General features: G+C 37.7%; 7 protein-coding genes across 7 annotated transcripts; 2 read left to right on the top strand and 5 right to left on the bottom strand.

Annotated features, from left to right (window-relative positions):
- Positions 1-225: 225 nt before the first annotated feature.
- On the bottom strand, positions 226-2,150 carry GCK72_006827 (uncharacterized protein; the record flags this gene model as incomplete). The annotated part of the gene is made up of 8 exons (XM_053725817.1): positions 226-480; positions 528-583; positions 628-862; positions 931-1,130; positions 1,173-1,473; positions 1,557-1,696; positions 1,743-1,963; positions 2,008-2,150. 8 exons carry the CDS (start codon positions 2,148-2,150, stop codon positions 226-228), a joined length of 1,551 nt encoding a protein of 516 aa, XP_053590011.1.
- A 347-nt stretch (positions 2,151-2,497) lies between these two features.
- On the top strand, positions 2,498-4,489 carry GCK72_006826 (uncharacterized protein; the record flags this gene model as incomplete). The annotated part of the gene is made up of 9 exons (XM_053725816.1): positions 2,498-2,609; positions 2,661-2,906; positions 2,963-3,144; positions 3,191-3,497; positions 3,547-3,740; positions 3,792-4,023; positions 4,075-4,130; positions 4,180-4,326; positions 4,376-4,489. The coding sequence occupies 9 exons, from the start codon at positions 2,498-2,500 to the stop codon at positions 4,487-4,489; spliced, it is 1,590 nt and encodes a 529-aa protein (XP_053590010.1).
- Positions 4,490-4,800: 311 nt separating this feature from the next.
- GCK72_006825 (uncharacterized protein) lies at positions 4,801-6,726 on the bottom strand (the record flags this gene model as incomplete). Its single annotated transcript, XM_053725815.1, has 9 exons — positions 4,801-4,914; positions 4,963-5,109; positions 5,159-5,214; positions 5,266-5,497; positions 5,549-5,742; positions 5,792-6,098; positions 6,141-6,322; positions 6,365-6,562; positions 6,612-6,726. 9 exons carry the CDS (start codon positions 6,724-6,726, stop codon positions 4,801-4,803), a joined length of 1,545 nt encoding a protein of 514 aa, XP_053590009.1.
- Positions 6,727-7,043: 317 nt separating this feature from the next.
- On the top strand, positions 7,044-8,981 carry GCK72_006824 (uncharacterized protein; the record flags this gene model as incomplete). Its single annotated transcript, XM_053725814.1, has 9 exons — positions 7,044-7,158; positions 7,204-7,437; positions 7,485-7,666; positions 7,709-8,015; positions 8,069-8,262; positions 8,306-8,537; positions 8,592-8,647; positions 8,692-8,835; positions 8,883-8,981. 9 exons carry the CDS (start codon positions 7,044-7,046, stop codon positions 8,979-8,981), a joined length of 1,563 nt encoding a protein of 520 aa, XP_053590008.1.
- Positions 8,982-9,712: 731 nt separating this feature from the next.
- GCK72_006823 (uncharacterized protein) lies at positions 9,713-10,294 on the bottom strand (the record flags this gene model as incomplete). The annotated part of the gene is made up of 1 exon (XM_003109852.2): positions 9,713-10,294. The coding sequence occupies one exon, from the start codon at positions 10,292-10,294 to the stop codon at positions 9,713-9,715; it is 582 nt and encodes a 193-aa protein (XP_003109900.2).
- Positions 10,295-10,663: 369 nt separating this feature from the next.
- GCK72_006822 (uncharacterized protein) lies at positions 10,664-11,417 on the bottom strand (the record flags this gene model as incomplete). Its single annotated transcript, XM_053725813.1, has 3 exons — positions 10,664-10,940; positions 11,054-11,157; positions 11,322-11,417. The coding sequence occupies 3 exons, from the start codon at positions 11,415-11,417 to the stop codon at positions 10,664-10,666; spliced, it is 477 nt and encodes a 158-aa protein (XP_053590007.1).
- A 4,820-nt stretch (positions 11,418-16,237) lies between these two features.
- GCK72_006821 (uncharacterized protein) lies at positions 16,238-18,489 on the bottom strand (the record flags this gene model as incomplete). Its single annotated transcript, XM_053725812.1, has 7 exons — positions 16,238-16,693; positions 16,746-17,024; positions 17,076-17,186; positions 17,230-17,323; positions 17,738-18,185; positions 18,234-18,354; positions 18,403-18,489. 7 exons carry the CDS (start codon positions 18,487-18,489, stop codon positions 16,238-16,240), a joined length of 1,596 nt encoding a protein of 531 aa, XP_053590006.1.
- Positions 18,490-19,479: the final 990 nt, after the last annotated feature.

Below are 19,479 nucleotides of genomic sequence, written 5' to 3'. Positions count from 1 at the left end.
TTGGTTTTCATATCGGCGAGGTGGAAAGGGGCGGAGCTAATTAGTGGAGGTTACAGCGCTGGGTCACGTTTTTATTGTTGATTTAAGTTTTGGGCCAGCACGTGTACCTGCTTTTCCTCTTACTCACTTTGAAGAAAATTATGAGACGACACAGATTAGTTACTTTAAAAATATTTTATTAATTATCAAAAGACTATTTTAAACCAAGATCAAAAAATCTCATGTCTATCCACCAAAGTTAAAGATCATGTAGTTCGCTGCCGTAGCTTCTCCGTCCTTGTATTCCTTTTCACATCCCATTGTCAGCTTGTCAATATGATAGAATTGGTCCATCTGATCCCATTTGAAATTGACGGTCCATTCATGTTCATATTCAAACTCTGGATTTTCCGTAGCTGCAGTTGACATTGTTTTGAAATGGAAATCGTGGGTATCGGGAGCCTTCTCAGTCGGTTCTATTTCATTATCGATCCAATATTTCTAAATGATTTCACTTTGGACAAAACGAGACAACAACTCAATCATACCGTGAATCGAGTACTGTGAGCTTGACCCATGTCGTGTGTGAACAACTGAAGTTGAGCTGAAAACTCGGGTTAATGAAAGCAAAGAATCTCTGAAACCCACTAGTCTTGGTGATAGTTCCCCCATCACAATAATCGTATTCCACTTTCCCATTTTGCGAGAACTCCTTCACAAAGTCAATAGTGGAATACCATTGAGTGACGTTCTGCTCTTCCACGTAATCCACAAACTTTCTTGCAACAATATCACGAATTGCGGAAAGAGATTCCTGTTTATATTTGACTTCCGGGTTGCACAGCACTTCCACTCGATCGATAACCCAGTCCTCTCCTCCTTTCTGAAGTCAAATCTCATAAATTTTCGTATAATTTTCATTTTCATATAAATTTTTGATATAAAGCTTACGTTTTTCGCTTGAAACTTAAAATTCCAATCTCTAACTGGAGCATCTGGAGTTACTCCCATTTGAAGTTTCATGGTAGTCCTCGCCACAATATTATCCTCTTGAAACTGGGTCACCTGCAATTGGAATGCCTCTTTTAAATCCATTTTTGCATCCGGATGCCACATTGTTCCGAAATGGAAATACCAGGAAGCGAATTGAGCTGAATAATATACTTGTCGCATTCAGAGTACTTCAAACTAACAAATAGTGTATTCGACCATATCTTTAACATCTTCTTGACAAACAAATGTTTTTGTCTCTTTCAGATCGAATTTATACAACCAAGTGGCCGGTAGATCATTCGGATGGTTATGCTCTAATTGCCATGGTTGTGGAGTGAACAGATCCAAAAACTTCTTTGTTCTGTTATGCCCGTTAATTCCTTCGACTTCATCCATAATCAAATCGAATGAATCTCTATTCGAGTGACTAACTTTTCCAATATCCGGACAATCCCCACCTTGAACAATACGGTAGAGACCGAACACATTGCCGTTGCGATGCTGAAAAAAAGTTAACTTTTGAGAATTAATTCTTAGATTACTGTAGTTTTCATTGTGATATCGAATTCCAGTTTGGAATCTACACCCATCGTATCTCTTCGATAAATGTTGAAGCTGAATTTCAATTCGAATCGATCCGTTTTCAAAATAGCATAATTCTCCTTGAACTGTGCACCAGGGATGTATAGTGCCGCATTGTGCGCCAAATATTTCCAGTATTGGTCTGAAAGTGTGGACGTTCTGAAACGGAATGACTAGACTAAACTCACAATAATTCATTTGCTTCGAATCTCCACAAATTTCAGCGACAAAATCCGCTTCCATTCTTTGTTCAAGTCTAGTAACAGCTGTTTCATATCCTGTGTTATTTGCAGATGCTGCCATTACGAATAGAGACACAATTTCATAAGCAGTTCTGTTTTTCTCCTCGAGAACTTCTTCTTCAGTTAGTGCTCGATAGGCACCGGAGTCGGTGAAATCTGAAAAAAGCCTATTTTGAAAGTTATAATTCAAAACTTACATTTTTCGAAATACGAAGGTTTCAAATCATCTCTCGGTTTGATTTGATGCGCTGGCATGTATCGCTTTCCCAAATGTTTCAAAACATTTTGGATTTTCGACGTTTCGATGAAGGCAACGTTGGCAAGGAGCAGTAGAATTGCCAGATGTCTGAACATTTTGGTTTTGTTCTAACTGATTTTCAGACTGATTTTAAGGGTGAGGTGGAAATAGATGGGCGGAGCAAAATGACACAGGTCATTGGGCCGTGACACGTTTTTATTGTTAGAAAAGTATTGACGTGGAGGTCATTAATACGTAACCTCAGAAGATCTATCGCCACGGCTGAATGTATAAAGTTAAATAGCCCCTCGTTGTTTTGACGTGACATAATATACTTGAGAAAGTTGAATACTACTTCTCTAATAAACGTGTCTTGCCACACTGACCTGTGTCATTTTGCTCCGCCCATCTACTTCCACATCACCTTGAAAATCAGTCTGAAAACCAGTTTGAAAAATCCAAAATGTTCATCCGAGTGGCTCTTTTGCTGCTCCTCGCCCATGCCGTCCTTATAGAATCTTCCAAGATTCAAAACGCTTTGAAAAAAGTCGGAAAACGATATTATGGAGAAGAAAGTAAGTTTAAAAAACATTTAAACAGTTTGATGTTATCTTCATAATTTTCAGCTATGGGCATTCTGCAGTTAATGGACGGAGTTGTTGCCTCCACTCCATTACAACAGTTCAATGAGTTTTCAGATGAAGAGGTTGAGAAATTCAAAGAAGAGAAAGCGTTCGGAATCGTGAGATTATTTGCAACAGCTTCTTCTAATCAACATCATCAATTCAAAGATGCTCTCACGATAATTGAATCAATTTTGGACCCGAAAATGACAGCTGAGATTTGTGGAGAGGAGAAAAGATTGAATTCTTGTAGGTTGAAAGAATTTAAAAGAATATGTAAATGAAGAAGAAAATTTTTATTCCAGATCAATTCATGAAACACCTGCTGCACAGCTCTTCCCAATACAATGCCAATTCGCCGGTTCAGTATTATTTCGACATAATGGAAACAGAACGAAACTTCCTTCATATGGTTATGAACTTCACTCGAACTGATAAGTCTGGATTGGAAGTTGTGTTTGAATACGAACTGAAACTGAGTCTTACGGTATCACGAGAGATACTTTATGTTCCAGCATTTCACTGAATTTCAGATGACAACTAGTTACTTCTACTCTATCATTCATCTCATTCAAGGTGGATCTTGTGCCGATAGAGGACTCGCCAGCTTCACGAATACAGAACTTGAAGGCGTGGCTTGGTTGATAGATGATATTGAGGGATTGCAAGAGAAGCCAACGGTCAAATTGTTCTTTAAACTATTCACTCCAGCAGTCTATCAGTATATTGAAGAGAATCCGAATAAGCTTCCTAGATATTGGCTGTCAGGGCTCAATTCTAGTCTTACTTCGATCAATGTCTGCCATGAGAAGATGACGGATACATTTGCATACACAGAGGGTTTGTTGGCCTGCCATACAAGTAAAAAATACAACAAATCAATTTTCAGATCAATTCCGTTCCTGGTACGTCCACTTTGGGTTGATGTGGCATCCGAAGGAAGGAGCTGACGACACTTACACTCTGCAAGTACTGGAATTGAAACCAGACTCAATCATTGCAAGAGTCACCATGAAACTTCAAATGGGAAGAAAAGAAGATGCACCTGTTCATGATTGGAATTTCAAGTTCTCCGGAAAAAAGGTGTGTTTTGAAATTGCTACAAGTTCTTGCAACACTATATATCTTTTTCAGAAGGACGGAGTTTGGTATTTCGAGAAAATCGACGTGATGTGTGATCCCACCATAGAATACAAAGATGAATCTCTGAAACTGATTCGGGAAGTTGTGGCTGGAAAGTTTGTGGATGAACTCAAGTACAAAAACGATACTCAATGGTACTCTACTGTCGATTTCATCAAACAATTCACAAAACACGGACACTTGGTCATGGAAGACTGCGTGAATGATATTGTAGGATTAATCAGTAAGAAAAAACATCATCCTGTCCTATACCATCGATAGTGAACTTTTTCAGCTCAAATCGATTTGTTCAAAAAGGATCGAGATGATGTTCACGGCATCAAGTTCACTGTAAGAATCCATTTTTCAGAATATAATGAACCAATTCGAATATTTTCAGAAGTACCAAATCGACGAGGAAACTGCCATTGATCTTCCAGCTGCCGACACCGCCACATTCCGCTTCAAAACTGTCTCACAAGCAGCTGATTCGACTGAAGAAGAGAAAGTAGAAATTGAACGTGAATGGTCGTTTGATATCAAATGGGTTTGTTGTCGGATACCGTCATTTCAGACACGTACATTTCATTTTTCAGGATCAAAAGGATCAGTTTTATTACATTGAGAAAATGGGAATCGGATGTGCAAAGCCATGGACTGTGAAAGGAGTCTTCAAGAGTATTGTTGACACAATAGGGAAAAAGAAATAAGCAAAAAAGTTTTCCTTTGTAAATTCGTTAATAAATGAATACATTTTAATATAACCCTCTTTATTCTGTAGAGACCGTGTGTGGAATCCCTTACAATGAAATGTTTCGACGTGACAAACGTGTGTCAAAGGGGTTTGACGATTCCTCATCTCTTTTTCTGTTCTATTCAGTATCAGTTCTGGTCTGCTCAGGTCTCATCAGGGCGGTTATTATTCAGATGGTTTCCTTTCTAGCCGAGTTCTGAATCTCCACAAAAGAAGATGGTAATGTATTCATTTATTAAACGAATTTACAAAGGAAATGTTTTTTACTTATTTCTTTTTTCCGATTGCGTCAACAATACTCTTGAAGACTCCTTTCACAGTCCATGGCTTTCCACATCCGATTCCCATTCTCTCAATGTAATAGAATTGATCCATTTGATCCTGAAAATCAAAGAAACGAGTCTAGACGAACGGTATCCGACTACAAACCCATTTGATATCAAACGACCATTCACGTTCAATTTCTACTTTCTCTTCTTCAGTCGAATCAGCTGCTTGTGAAACAGTTTTGAAACGGAATGTGGCGGTATCGGCAGCTGGAAGATCAATGGCAGTTTCCTCGTCGATTTGGTACTTCTGAAAATATTTAAATGATTTCATTATATTCTGAATAATGGATTCTTACAGTGAACTTGATGCCGTGAACATCATCTCGATCCTTCTTGAACAAATCGATTTGAGCTGAAAAAGTTTACTATCGATGGTATAGGACAGGATGATGTTTTTTCTTACTGATTAATCCTACAATATCATTCACGCAGTCTTCCATGACCAAGTGTCCGTGTTTTGTGAATTGTTTGATGAAATCGACAGTAGAGTACCATTGAGTATCGTTTTTGTACTTGAGTTCATCCACAAACTTTCCAGCCACAACTTCCCGAATCAGTTTCAGAGATTCATCTTTGTATTCTATCGTTGGATCACACATCACGTCGATTTTCTCGAAATACCAAACTCCGTCCTTCTGAAAAAGATATATAGTGTTGCAAGAACTTGTAGCAATTTCAAAACACACCTTTTTTCCGGAGAACTTGAAATTCCAATCATGAACAGGTGCATCTTCTTTTCTTCCCATTTGAAGTTTCATGGTGACTCTTGCAATGATTGAGTCTGGTTTCAATTCCAGTACTTGCAGAGTGTAAGTGTCGTCAGCTCCCTCTTTCGGATGCCACATCAACCCAAAGTGGACATACCAGGAACGGAATTGATCTGAAAATTGATTTGTTGTGTTTTTGACTTGTATGACAGGCCAACAAACCCTCTGTGTATGCAAATGTATCCTTCATCTTCTCATGACAGACAGTGATCGAAGTAAGACTAGAATTGAGCCCGGACAGCCAATATCTAGGAAGCTTATTCGGATTTTCTTCAATATACTGATAGACTGCTGGAGTGAACAGTTTAAAGAACAATTTGACTGTTGGCTTCTCTTTCAGTCCCTCAATATCATCTATCAACCAAGCCACACCTTCAAGTTCTGTATTCGTGAAGCTGGCGAGTCCTCTATCGGCACAAGAGCCACCTTGAATGATATGAGTGATTGAAAACATATAATTCGTTGTGTACTGAATAAATTGGATTGTATTAAAGAAGAACGCTTTCGCTACCGTTGTTTTCATCTTGATATCATATTCAAAAACTACTTTCAGCCCATTTTTATCCGTCTGAGTGAAGTTTGTAATCATATGAAGGGTGTCCCGATCCGTTTTGAAAATATCGAAATAATCGGATTGAATAAATCTTCCATAATATAAAGTTGAGCTTTGACGCAAGTGTTTCAAGAATTGATCTGAAATTGTGGGCCTAAAAGTGTCAGGTTTGTCTAACTCACATGCATTCAGTATTTTGCCATCTCCACAGATTTCCGCAGTCATATCAGGCTCTAGAAGTGATTCAATAATAATGAAAGCTTTGTTGAAGTCTCCATGATAACTGGAGGAGACTCGTGTGAACAAGTGCACCAGTCCTTCCGCAGTCTCCAACTTCCTCTTGTGCTGCTCTTCTTCTGACAGATTATTATACAATTCAGCTGAAAAAAACACTTCTGTATTATGAAACAATGAACCCAGTTATCCAACAGTTATCCTTTTTCGGCAATCGCTTTCCAACTTTCTTCAGAATATCCTGAATCTTCGAAGACTCGATGAAGACGGCACAGGCGAGGAGCAGCAGAAGAGCCACTCGGATGAACATTTTGGTTTTGCTCAATCTGATTTTCAGACTAATTTTGGAGACGAGGTGGAAGTATATGGGCGGAGCAAGATGACACAGGTCATTATACCGTGACACGTTTTTTTTTGCCCAGAAGATAAATATTTAATGAATTCGTCAAAATCAACTATCAACGTGTCTGAAATTCGACGTGGCACACATGTCCAAGGGGTCAACTATAATACTTCTTCTATAATAAAAACGTGTCGTGGCCCACTGACCTGTGTCATTTTGCCCCGCCCATCTACTTCCAACTCACCCTCAAGATTAGTCTGAAAATCAGATTGAGCAAAACCAAAATGTTCATCCGAGTGGCTCTTCTGCTGCTTCTCGCCTATGCCGTCCTCATCGAGTCCTCGAAGATTCACGATATTCTAAAGAAAATTGGAAAGCGATTGCCGAAAAAGGATAACAGTTGGATAACTCGGTTCAATGTTTCCTAAAACAGAAAATTTCCAGCTGAATTGGGACTTCTTGAAACGATTGTCAATGATGTAGACGCATATAATCGTTTGTCAGAAGAAGAGCAGCACAAGAGGAAGTTGGAGACTGCGGAAGGGATGATGCACTTGTTTACACGAGTCTCCTCCAATTACCATGGAGACTTCAACAAAGCGTTTACTATAATTGAATCACTTCTAGAGCCTGATATGACTGCTGAAATCTGTGGAGATGGCAAAAATCTGAATTCATGTGAGTCTGGAATACTTCAAACCAATAAATACTGATCAATTTTTTAGATCAATTCATGAAACACTTGCGTCAAAGCTCAACTTTATATTATGGAAGATTTGTTCAATCCGATTACTTCGATATTTTCAAAACGGATCGGGACACCCTTCATATGATTACAAACTTCACTCAGACGGATAAAAATGGGCTGAAAGTAGTTTTTGAATATGATATCAAGATGAAAACAACGGTAGCAAAAGCGTTCTTCTTTAATACAATCCAATTTTTTCAGTACACGACGAGTTATATATTTTCAATCACTCATGTCACTCAAGGCGGATCTTGTGCTGATAACGGACTGGCTAGTTTCTCAAACCCGGAACTAGAAGGCGTTGATTGGATGGTGGATGACATCAAAGAACTGCAAACGAAACCAAGCGCAAAGCTATTCTTCAAACTTTTCACTCCATCAGTGGTCCAAAATTTCGAAGAAAATGCGAATATGATACCAAAACAGTGGATGGGCGGAATCAATTCTTCTGTTACCAAAATCACTGTGTGCCAGGAGAAAATTCCGGACTCGGTTGAGTACACGGAGGGTCCGTTGCCCCGTCCATTGACTTTATACTCATCAAAAATAAAAACTTTCCAGAAGCATTCCGTTCTTGGTACCTTCAATTCAGACTGATGTGGCACCCGAAGAAAGGAGCTGAGGATACCTATACTCTGCAAATATTAGAGCTGAAACCTGATTCAATTATTGCAAGAGTCACCATGAAACTTCAAATGGGCAGGAAAGAAGATGCACCTGTTCATGATTGGAATTTCAAGTTCTCCGGAAAAAATGTAAACCAGTTATTCATTGATTCAGTATTTTTTTTTTTTTCAGATCAGTGGGACTTGGAATTTTGAGCGAATTGAAGTGTTGTGTAATCCAACTGTCGAGTACAAGGACCAGTCTCTGAATTTCATCCGTGAAGTTGTTGCCAGAAAGTTCGGAGATGATCTGAAAGACCGAAACAACACAGAGTGGTATTCTACTGTAGCGTTTATCAAAGACTTCACCAAGCATAATAATTTCGAAATGACGGATTGCATCAAGGATACTGTACAAAAAATTAGTGAGCAAAACATTTTGAGATACCGTTAAAATTACTGAAATTCGAAAATTTCAGCTCTTTACGACCTATTCAAAAAAGACCAAGATGACGTACACGGTATCAAGTTCACTGTATGTTCCTGACAGTTTCGGCTGAAATATCAGAGAATTTTCAGAAATACTACATTGAGGAGGAGAACATCGAGTTCCCAGCTCCTGATACTGCCACATTCCGCTTCAAAACTGCCTCCAAGCCAGCTGATGCTAGTGCAGATCAGACGGAAGAGAAGGAACATGAATGGACATTTGATATCAAATGGGTTTGTTTCCTACTGATAGAAGATTCTGATTTTATTTTTATTTCTAGGACCAAATGGATCAATTCTATTATATTGAGAAAATGGGAATCGGGTGTGAAAAGAAATGGTCGTTCATGGGAACTGTCCAAAACATTTTTGGTCGCTGAAAGATCTGAGCGAACTTGAACAACGATGAAATGTCAGATAATATAAAAATTTGAAAAATAAAAGTTTTATTTAAAAAAATTATTGGGAACAGTATCTCACAGATATTTCAAAGACGTTTTGAAGCATATGCGCTCCAAAAAAATTTGCTTAACTTTAGCGCGAAATTCAAAAAATGTTCCCAAATTTTTTTGTGTTTTGAAAATTTGTTCTTTTCCTTTTTTGATGAATGAAATATTTAGGCGAGGGTTAACCGAAAAAAGGGGAAAAATAAAAGACAAATGAGCTTCTTTCTAAAAATTTGCCTCCATATCGTTCGCCCACGTTATAAGCACGAGATTCGGCTGAGTGGCGACTCAATTGGCAACCTCGTGCGCAAACGCGCTTGACTAGACTTCCAGTTTCGCGGGGAAACAATTTGAATTCATATGGACTAGAAATGAACCTGTGAATCAATAAAACCGCCTTTAATGAGTTATCGAGAGAATCAATACGAATGACACTCCGAATATGAGAAGATCTTCTTCGAAGATGGGATTACTGTGTGACGTTGAAAGACGTCTGCGTTATCGATCGAGGTATAGATTCTTATTGATTGCGGTTGAGGTAAACATGATTTTAAAACGAACAACACAAACTGCTAAATTCCCTTTATTTTTGAATTTTCAAGACACGATATCGGTGTTGGAAAGAAAAAACAACATTAACCAGTAGAAAAAATCAAAAATTGAAATTAATATCCATTTCTGCGTCCGGATGGTGGTGATGGAGTGGACGTCAAAGAAGATGGAGAAGTTGAAGACAAAGATGAGCGTTTCTTGATTTTGAATTTAGAGTAGTCAGGCTTGACCATTGCTCTCTTTGCAACCGACGTCGTTTTGATAGCATTCGTGAACAACTTATTGATTTCCTGTTGCTCCGTATTGGCCATTTCTTCCTCCTTCATCTTGATATACATCGGTGTGAAAAGGATTTTTCCCTCCAAATATCCATGTTTGGCTCTCTTTTCCTCAGCTTCTCTGGCTTCCTTTCTTCTGAGATCCTCGAACTTTTTGCTCAGAAGTTCGATGAGATATTGGCATTCGTATAGTCTGCTACAATACTTTTCAATCACCTGCTCTGTCTCACAAGCCTCATAGACACTCATCGGACATTTAATGTCGTAGAGTTTCTGGAGAGCATGAGTACGGTTGATACCGATCACAAGCATCTCCGTATGTGTGCGGACGTATTGTGAGCAGGAATATCGTTTCTGCTCTTGATTTTTAACAGTTGGAATAGCAGTAGATTGAAGGGAGGAGAGAGTTGGAGCCATGTTAGCAGTTGGAATATGCGATGGAATGAGAGGAAACGAAGCAACGACCACACAAGTCAGAGATCTCAAATGAGAATGAATGGAGTTCTATTCTATTGTTAGCCAATGTGACACAGTAACGCGTCGCGTCAGCGCGTACGCGCGCTCGACGTGCGTTGCGTTCGTTCTCAACGGGTGCGTCCTCTGGGAACCTGACCTCGAAAGAATCAATAAATCTGCTGTGAAATAGGAAGAATGGTAAGTAGAGAGAAAGAGAATAAAAATCATCCTCAAACGTTATGCTAGGAAAAAACAGAAAAAAGTCAAACAAATTCATTAATGAAGAAAGTAAATTGAATGTCTGAAATTGATCTTCATCTGAAATTCGATTTACCAAACAAAAATTGATAATGTTTTGAGATAAGACCAGTGATGGTCTCTCTCTTCTTCTCCATCATTCTCTGGTTCTATAATCCGGTTTTCGAGTGCATCTGGATCAACATTGTCTTCCACATAATTGACGTCTTCATACTTTTGAATCCATCTCAATGGAATCGTCGAGTTCTCATTGCTTCTCGTGAATTTATGCCATTGAAGTGTTGCAATTCTTCCGTCGGCCAATTCAATATCATATCCACCGAACACCCAGAATGATCCTTTGAAAGCTCTGAATAAGCCTTTTGTTATTGCTCGGAACGTAACTTCAGTGTAAACATGCTACACTAACATAATTGGTCAGTGGGATTGGAAAAAATTAACAAAATATTAAGAGTCACTTACTTTGCACATCTCTTTGTAGTTCTCGGATCCTTCTTGAAATGATCCCTTTTAGAACCTTTCTTAATTGAATCACCTCCTTTGTACGAATGTAAAGTTCTTTCAGTCTGGAATTTGATTTACCTGACGCAAAGCTCTTCATAAACAAATTGCAACTCTGATTCGTTAACCGAGAATCGGAATCGATAATTATCATCGAGTTAATTGAATTCAGAAGATACAAATTATATGGTCGAGTGTTCCAAAACTCTACAGTTTCGAAGCAATTCACTTCCAAAAGTTCTCTGACTCCATCATCATATTCCTTTTCGAAAGAAATATTCAATTCTTCTGTTTCTTTCTTGTAGTTCTCCAAAAAGTACCGCATGTTCTGTTTACTTTCACAATATACGAGAAATGGAACTTTTTTCTTTTTTGTTGATGAATTCGATATATTTTGCTTTAACCGAAAAAAAGCGAGAAAAACGGAAGAAAAGTGAGATTCATTCGAAAAATTTAACTCCCTATTGTTCGTCCACGTTATAAGCTCGCGATTTGGCTGAGCGGCGGCCCAATTGGCAACCTGCTAAATCAAACGCGCTGCACTAGACTTCCGGTTTCTCGAAAAAAATAAACTGGATTCATGTGGACTAAAAATTTTCCTCACAAAATTGGATCAGAATACATATGATACACAATTGTTTCTCATTATCATCATCTGCTTCCGTGTTATCCCTTCCTGAAACATTTTTCAACTCGAACCTCCAAGTCTGCGGGTGATGATCACGTGGGACAAAAACACCACCATTATAAATGACGTGTACTTAAATGAAAGAAAGAAAAAATATTGACCTGAAATTGTCAAAATTAGGATACGACTATGATTCAAAATGACTCCATAAATCACTCCCTCAACGACAGGTGGAACTTTAATTAGAAACTTGAACCTTTTTTTCTGCATATCGTTTTATTTTAACACGTTCTGTAAATATTTTCTAGAAAACTCTTCCCAGAATCAATAGAAATTCAAGTAGTTTTTTAATTGACCACACATTATAAAAATATCCACATCATAAGGAGCAAACGGATCAAAAATCTCGTGCTCCATCAATCAACTTTTCCTATTTCCACCTGCATTCCACGGAGCCACTGTCTCCTTTCCTTTCACTTATCTGTCTTGTTCATTTTCTCTTCAAATGAAGAATTATTACTTGATTGAATGTATGACATAGATTTTACAATTCCCTATTGGCTAATCACCTATTATCACGTAATCGGTATAATTTCTTTGATGTTTGACGCGTTTTCTATATACTTGGTGTTGTTTAAAAGCAGCAAAATCGATAATTTTAGATATTTCTTGTTGAATTTTCAGGTGAGTCGTCTTTCAGAAAAAGAAAAGATTATGTCAATCAGATTACTTGTATTTCAGCTAGCCTGTGCTCTAACAGATTTTCAATTAACTTTTCTAATGCAACCAGTTCCCCTATACCCTCTAGTTTCTGGGTACATCTTAGGATTTCTATCTCATTTTGGAGTCACTACTCATCATTGCATGGTAGGTCTAGATCTTTTTTATTTGCTAGTCGCTTTTATTAGCACGTCACGCTTCTTACAACCACGCTCTACCGAAACCGAAGAAAATTGTGTACGAAATTGAGAGACTCAGAGAAAAAGAGGCATTCCTCAAGGGCATTTCGGTGGAGCGCAGTTGTAAGAACTGTATTAAGTTTCAGACCATAGTAATTGCTTGTCTCATTTATCAAATTGAATCCATGATATTTTGTTTTGTTCGGAAACACCAATCTATTGCAAACACTTTGAAGAAATATATAATGCCAAGTTGGCTAGTATGGTCTCTATTTGTCTTTTTTGCATTTGACATTTGTGCAGTCGTCGGACTGTATTCCAGGACAGGGATTCCGACGGAAAAACAATTAGAATTTGTGAAAAATGTAAAAAAGACCGCTCCTTTTCCAATTCAACGAATCAAAAAGTTTCAGAACTTTCCGGAATACTACTCTGGTTTTCAATCTCTTCCTAACTTTTCAATTTACGACCCTGACACATTTTTCGTGATGACAGTCTTATTTGCTGTGACATGTGGAATAGTGTCTTTCCTCATACTCTGCCTGGTTCTTGCCAATATTTTTCGGATGTTAAGTATTCTGAAAACTCAAATATCTACATCGAACTACCAGAAACACCGAGCCGCTATTTGGAGTCTTCTAGCTCAATTCGCCACGTCATCCGTTTGCGTTGTACCGCCCATATTTTTTGTATTTGTAGTATTGATAGGTATCAATGGAGCGCAGAGTGAGTAGAACAGAGATCTGAATTTGAAACGTGTTCAAAACTTTCAGTAATCGTAGAGTTGCTTCTAGTCATAGCATGTTTTCATTCATCCCTGAACGTGTCAGTTCTGATATTGACTTTTCCGCCTTATCGAAAGTTTGTGATTTCATTGATTTGGAAACAGAAGAGGTGAGTTATGCTCAAATCAGATTATTTTCGAATTAAAACATTACAGAGATAAAAAGAGAGTTGGAATATCAGTTCTATCATTGAAACCTTCATCTATTGTTGTTTCTCATAATTAACAAAGTTTTGATCATAGTTTTAACGGGTTGCTAACAATAAAGCTTGTAATTTTTGGCTCTGAAAATGTTTTTTATTGAGCACAGGGTTCACTCATTCCACCTGCTCTTTTACTTAAAGTAATTTTTTTTCTGTGATTTCACCTTTTTATTTCCATCCTCTGTTGCTCTCAATGACTTCTTCTGGTTAAATGGCTGAAAAAAGGAGGTTCCATGTATTCTTGCATGGTAAGGTAACAATAAATGATTGACTAGATGAAAATCAATAATCTTTTATAGAATCCAAACGAGAGTACGAATTGGTGTGCTGAGATTGAACCTTTCCGTAATCGCTTCTCAATGGTAATATCGCCAAGTTTTATGGTTTGGTTGATTCTCGAACAACGTAAAAACAAACCCGAGAAATAATCTCGAATATTCGACATATTTTCTATATATCTGATTTTATTTGAAAGCAGCAAAATCGATAATTTCAGATATTTTTTCTTGAACTTTCAGGTAAAATCAATCGTTTGTATTCAATAAATAGATCTTTCCAGATTGTTTGTTGCCTTATCGTTGAACTTCTGGTTTATTTAAATACTAAATGTAACAGGTGATACATAAATACAAAACGCAATGTAAATCCATTCTCCCTAATAAATATCAACTACAGCAAAAAATCAGAGATACTGAACACAGTGATCAGGTGGTTTAACTATCCCCGTCTTCTATGATTTCACCTGTTGCTTCCTCCTAGTCATCACGTATTTTCAATCAGAATCCAACTCGATTTTCAATTTAATTGTTACCGGCTTTTGTTTTATGGCTCCATATTAGATCTCTCCTGTCTAACAACTCTAAATTCGGTGCTCAATACTTACCTAATCGTTTATTATCCTGTTGGAATTCCCTTCCTGTTAATGTTTTCCCGGTTAAAACTTCCTCCCGTTGTTTCAAAAATAATGTTAAACTTCTTGACTTCTCTAATTATCTCACTCTTAACATGTCTACCTACTAATCTAATTTCCTTACCGCTTTCGTTTGTTATCTACTGTGATTGTGTTAGTGGCTTTTGGCCCTTCATCTCAATAAATCAATTCAATTCAAATTGGCTGAAATAGATTTCAGTATACCATATTGGTTACTGAATTGTTATCATATTATCGGTGGTTCATCTCTAATATTCGACATATTTTCTATATATCTAATTCTATTTGAAAGCATCAAAATTGATAATTTCAGATATTTTTTATAGAACTTTCAGGTAAAATCGTAAAATCAATCGTTTGTATTCAATAAATAAGTCTCTCCAGATTGTTTGCTGCCTTTTCGATATTCACTTCACTTTCCTAATGCAACCAGTTCCCTTGTATCCATTAGTTTCTGGTTATATAATGGGATTTTCCCGTTATTTTGGAGGGACCATGTATTCGTGTATGGTAAGATTTGGATACAATTAAAAAAGTTATCTAATGGGTAAATTATTTCAGCTGATATGTATTGCTCTGATAGTATATCAAGTGGAAAGTATAGTTTTCTGCTTCATTAAAAAACATCAAACCATTGCGAACACTTTGAAGAAATACAAATTACCGAAATGGTTTGTATGGTCCTCATTCATTTTCTTTGTCACAGCACTGGTTCTTTTAATTGTGTTCTTTTCAAGAACTACAGTGGATCAGGATAAACGATTTGAATATATAAATGAGGTATGGTTGTTCAGGTTCTTGTTCTTTAAACAAGCCTTGGAATTTCCTTTTTTCAGAACTTCCCACAGTACCTCACTTCTTATCAATCCCTGCCTAATTTTTCTATTTATATTGCTGACAACTATTTTATTACGGTTGTTCTTACAGCTGTGTCTGCAGGAATTTTCTCATTTTCTATTCTCTGTCTCATCATTATCAACATATTTCGGATGCTAAGTATTCTGAAAACTCAAATCTCCGCATCAAACTATCAAAGACACCGGGTCGCCGTTTGGAGCTTGCTGGCCCAATTCGCTACGTCATCTGTATGTTTTGTACCGCCCATATTTTATGTGTTCATAGTTTTGATCGGAGTTAATGGAGCACAGTGTGAGTGTTCCCTTTTAACATTGTGGTCTCTGAATATTATGAAGTTTGCAGTAATTGTGGAGTACCTATTAGTCATTGCTTGCTTACATTCTTCGCTCAACGTGTCAGTATTGGTTCTTACTTTCCCGCCATATCGCAAATTTGTTATTTCTTTGGTTCGGAGGAAAAAGTGAGCAAGGGTTATCAGAGAAAAAATAATAACAATCTAATTTTGCAGAACGCAAGCTAGAGTGCAGCTAGCGGTACTCCGGCTAAAACCGTCTATTATTGTTTCTCATAATTAGTACCATTCACAAGAGATAAACACTTTTAAATTGTACTATCTTGAGTTGATTCCTTGCAGATTATTTGGGTCAAGGGTATAGCATTTATGACATGACAATCAAATGGTTTTAGCGGTTGAACCTAATTTTTAACATAGTCGTGACGACAGCTGCGTACTATTTCAGCACAGGTGAATTTTAATTTCCATCCCAATCTCTCTTTAATAACAAAACTGTTTTATTTAACCCGAACAATGTTGACACAAATAACAAAAACTTTAAAAATTTCTACTCATTCTTCTTCTTCTTTTCAATTGGATTTCTAAAGAAGCAACATCTAAATACGGCTCTGAGTACTCGATAAGAAAAGTATAAAATAATGAAAATAACGGACGAAAGAAATAGGAGAACATCAAGGGAATGATACTGTAGGAAGTTCAGTTTCTGCCCAGCAGGAACCAAGTTATCGAGTTGTTTGAATTCAGCCAGGAATTCTGACCATCGGAGGAGACGTTCAGCTGGTTTCATTGGTTGAGCACGTACCATTGCGGAGAGACGAGACACTTTTTGTTTGTAGCTATCATTTCCAATAACTTCTTCCAATGCTTCAATAATTGTTTCCTTTGAAAGTGTAGTCTTTTGAATGTTCACAGCGAAACCATGTTTTCTCGCAACTTTTGCATTTTTAGGTTGATCACCGAACAGTGCAATTGTAACAAGAGGGACGCCGGCTGATATGGCTTCCTGAGATATGCATATTTAGATTATTGATTAAGTTCAGAATCTCACAGAATACCTGCATAGAATTATAGCCTCCATGAGTGATAAATGCCTTCGTTTTATTGTGAAGAAGCAAATCTTTCTGAGGAAGCCACTTGAACAGATGAACATTCTTTGGTAACCTATCATTCAGATCGTCCATGACATATCTCATCACAAATTGATAATCTGGGAACGAAGCAAATGCAGCTAGCAGAGAGTTTTTCCATTCCAACGGCATCTCATGCGCAGCTGCTACCGACCCGAACGAGAATACGATGAGTCCTTTTCCAGTTTCAGATATCGTCTTGAAATCCTGAAAATCTTTTTTTTTTCCTGGTCATAAAATTTCCAAGACTCAACAAACCCCAGTCAGCGGTTTGGCACTATCGAATCCAACTCCCAGACCTCCGATATTTACTACTTTCGCCAAAGTAGGGCGTGGCAAGTCATATATTTCATTGGTGTTCACAATAACCTAAAGGATAGTTTAAGAGAATGTAAAATAATAAAGGTTTTACCAATGGGCACTTGCTACCAATATCCATAGTGTTTGGGAAAGTAGGATCATTCAACTCTTGGCGGAAAATTTCTGTTTCAGCATCAGCGGATATTCTGGAAAAATATTATATTTAACTGTCCGGTTCCTATTTCACATACTTGCAAACCGGGCCAAAACGGGCCGACACAGGTCGGCGCGTATTTCGCCTAAAACGCAACGATATGGGCTGAGAAATATACCAAAATGTATATCTCAGCGAGTTCAATGTCTATGACCTACTACGAGCCGGATGGTGGAAATCGTTAATGTGCCGCGGGCCCGAAAAAAGTGCCAAAAAACAAGAAAATGATAGGCGTTCTAGCCCGGTCCGGAGCACATTACCAATCCACAATCCGGCCCGTAGTGGGTCACGTCATAGAACTCGCCGAGATCTACATTTTGGTATATTTTTCAGCTCATAATATTGTGTTTTAAGCGAGTTACGCACCGGTTTGCAAGTATGAAAAAAAAGAAGCCAAAACACAAACCTTCTATGCATGAATCCCATCAACCCATGCCCAATCAAACTCTTCGTTCTCGCCACAAATCCCATTTCATCATGAGACTCCATCATCACAGGCGGTACATAACTCGGAATAATCGGAACTCCAACTGCGTGAGCAATAAATTCCATCAGCGGACCGCTGTTCAACCAAGCCCACGATGGAATTTTTGCATGGTGAATCAAGCCCAACGGACACGTGGACATTACATGGGCATAGGCGACATCAAACTTCTCATCTTCCAACCATTTTAAGAATTCCTTGTTCCGAAGAGCCAGTCGACATCCCTCTTGGAACATGTTTCCCATTCTACTGAACATTGCAATCACTCCAGGAATATCTCGAAGTCCGGCGTCTTTGAAAATAGTTGCTGCTTGATCCTTTTCCATACTTTTCTTAGTGATACCATCTACGAATGCGTCAAGTTGATATGCTTAAATTGAAATGGTTTTAAATAAACTTGATAACTGGAAAAACTCACTTTTAACCCCTTTTGGAATCTTGACATCAGTTTTATAATCCGATAAATGATTTATGAATAGTAGAGTGACATCGTGGCCTCCATTGGCAAGAACTTCAGATACTCTGACAGAGAATTGAACCTACATCAAAAAACGTTTCGACTGATAATAAACTGAAAAACTTATTACCTGACTATTAGCCAAATACGGTACAAAAATAACATATTTGTATGATAACACAGTGGTAATTAACAGAAACAATAGCAGTAATTTCATATTGGATCTAATTGGACGTGTTTACCAGACAACGTCTTCCTTTTATACTCTACCAGCATTCTGACTTTTGACCAGAAAATGTTTCGGAGGGATCAACAGACATAATGATAACATTGAAGAGATGCAGGCAGAAAAAGAAGTGCGATAGGAAAGTGTTGTTTGTGATGGACTGTAGTTTATTTCTGTTTTGTGTCTATCTTATCAGGAAAACGAACTGTCAGCAGTTTTTTGTTTCAATGAAACCAACCTCGAATTTGAATTCATGTTGAGCAGAAGAGTTTGAAAGAAACAAGATCATAACTGCAAATAATCCTTTATGAATCCGTCAAAATTTTGAAATGAGTCATTTGAAGGTGTACGTCAACTCTGATGCTTTGAGGTCAACTCTGAATCGCATAAATCGCTAATTTATTAAAAAAAAAAGGAATTATAGAGTGAAGAAAAATATTATTAAAGTAATTTGTTTATTCGGTCTGAAACCAGGGTTGGGCAAATTACTTGAATTTTTGTTTCGTATGTTTGATATCTTTGTTGAAAGTTGACCAATCTGTTCAAAACTTTCTTGCCTCTTCCTAATTACCAATTTTTACATTAGGTGACTCAAATCAGGGAACAAGGTGGTGCGGTCACGGTGAACTGAAAAGTGGTCAAATATTTTTCCCAGCCCTGTCTAAAACCCGCCGAGAGCGATTGCAGATGAGTTGTGGCATTTCGCTGGCCGAAGAAAATTGGCCTCGTGGTCTAGAAATTCGACTTCGGCCGTATGTATTTCAGTGAATTCATTTTCATATCGAAATTTTTTTTGATTTGGTCCAAACCCCCGCTGCGGCGAAACAGTTTGGGCATTCCTGTGGCCGTGGAATATTTTAGAAATTTAATTTCGAAAATGTTTTTTTTCAGGTTTTCGTCGTTTTTCTACCATTTTTGTAGTGTTCCTATCAATTTGTGTCGTTTACTATCAAATTCATTGAGAGAAAACAACAAAAATGA

This window comes from Caenorhabditis remanei, chromosome II, assembly GCF_010183535.1.
Source record: "Caenorhabditis remanei strain PX506 chromosome II, whole genome shotgun sequence".
In the NCBI taxonomy this organism is placed as follows: Eukaryota; Metazoa; Nematoda; class Chromadorea; order Rhabditida; family Rhabditidae; genus Caenorhabditis; species Caenorhabditis remanei.
This window is presented reverse-complemented; position numbering and strand designations above follow the sequence as displayed.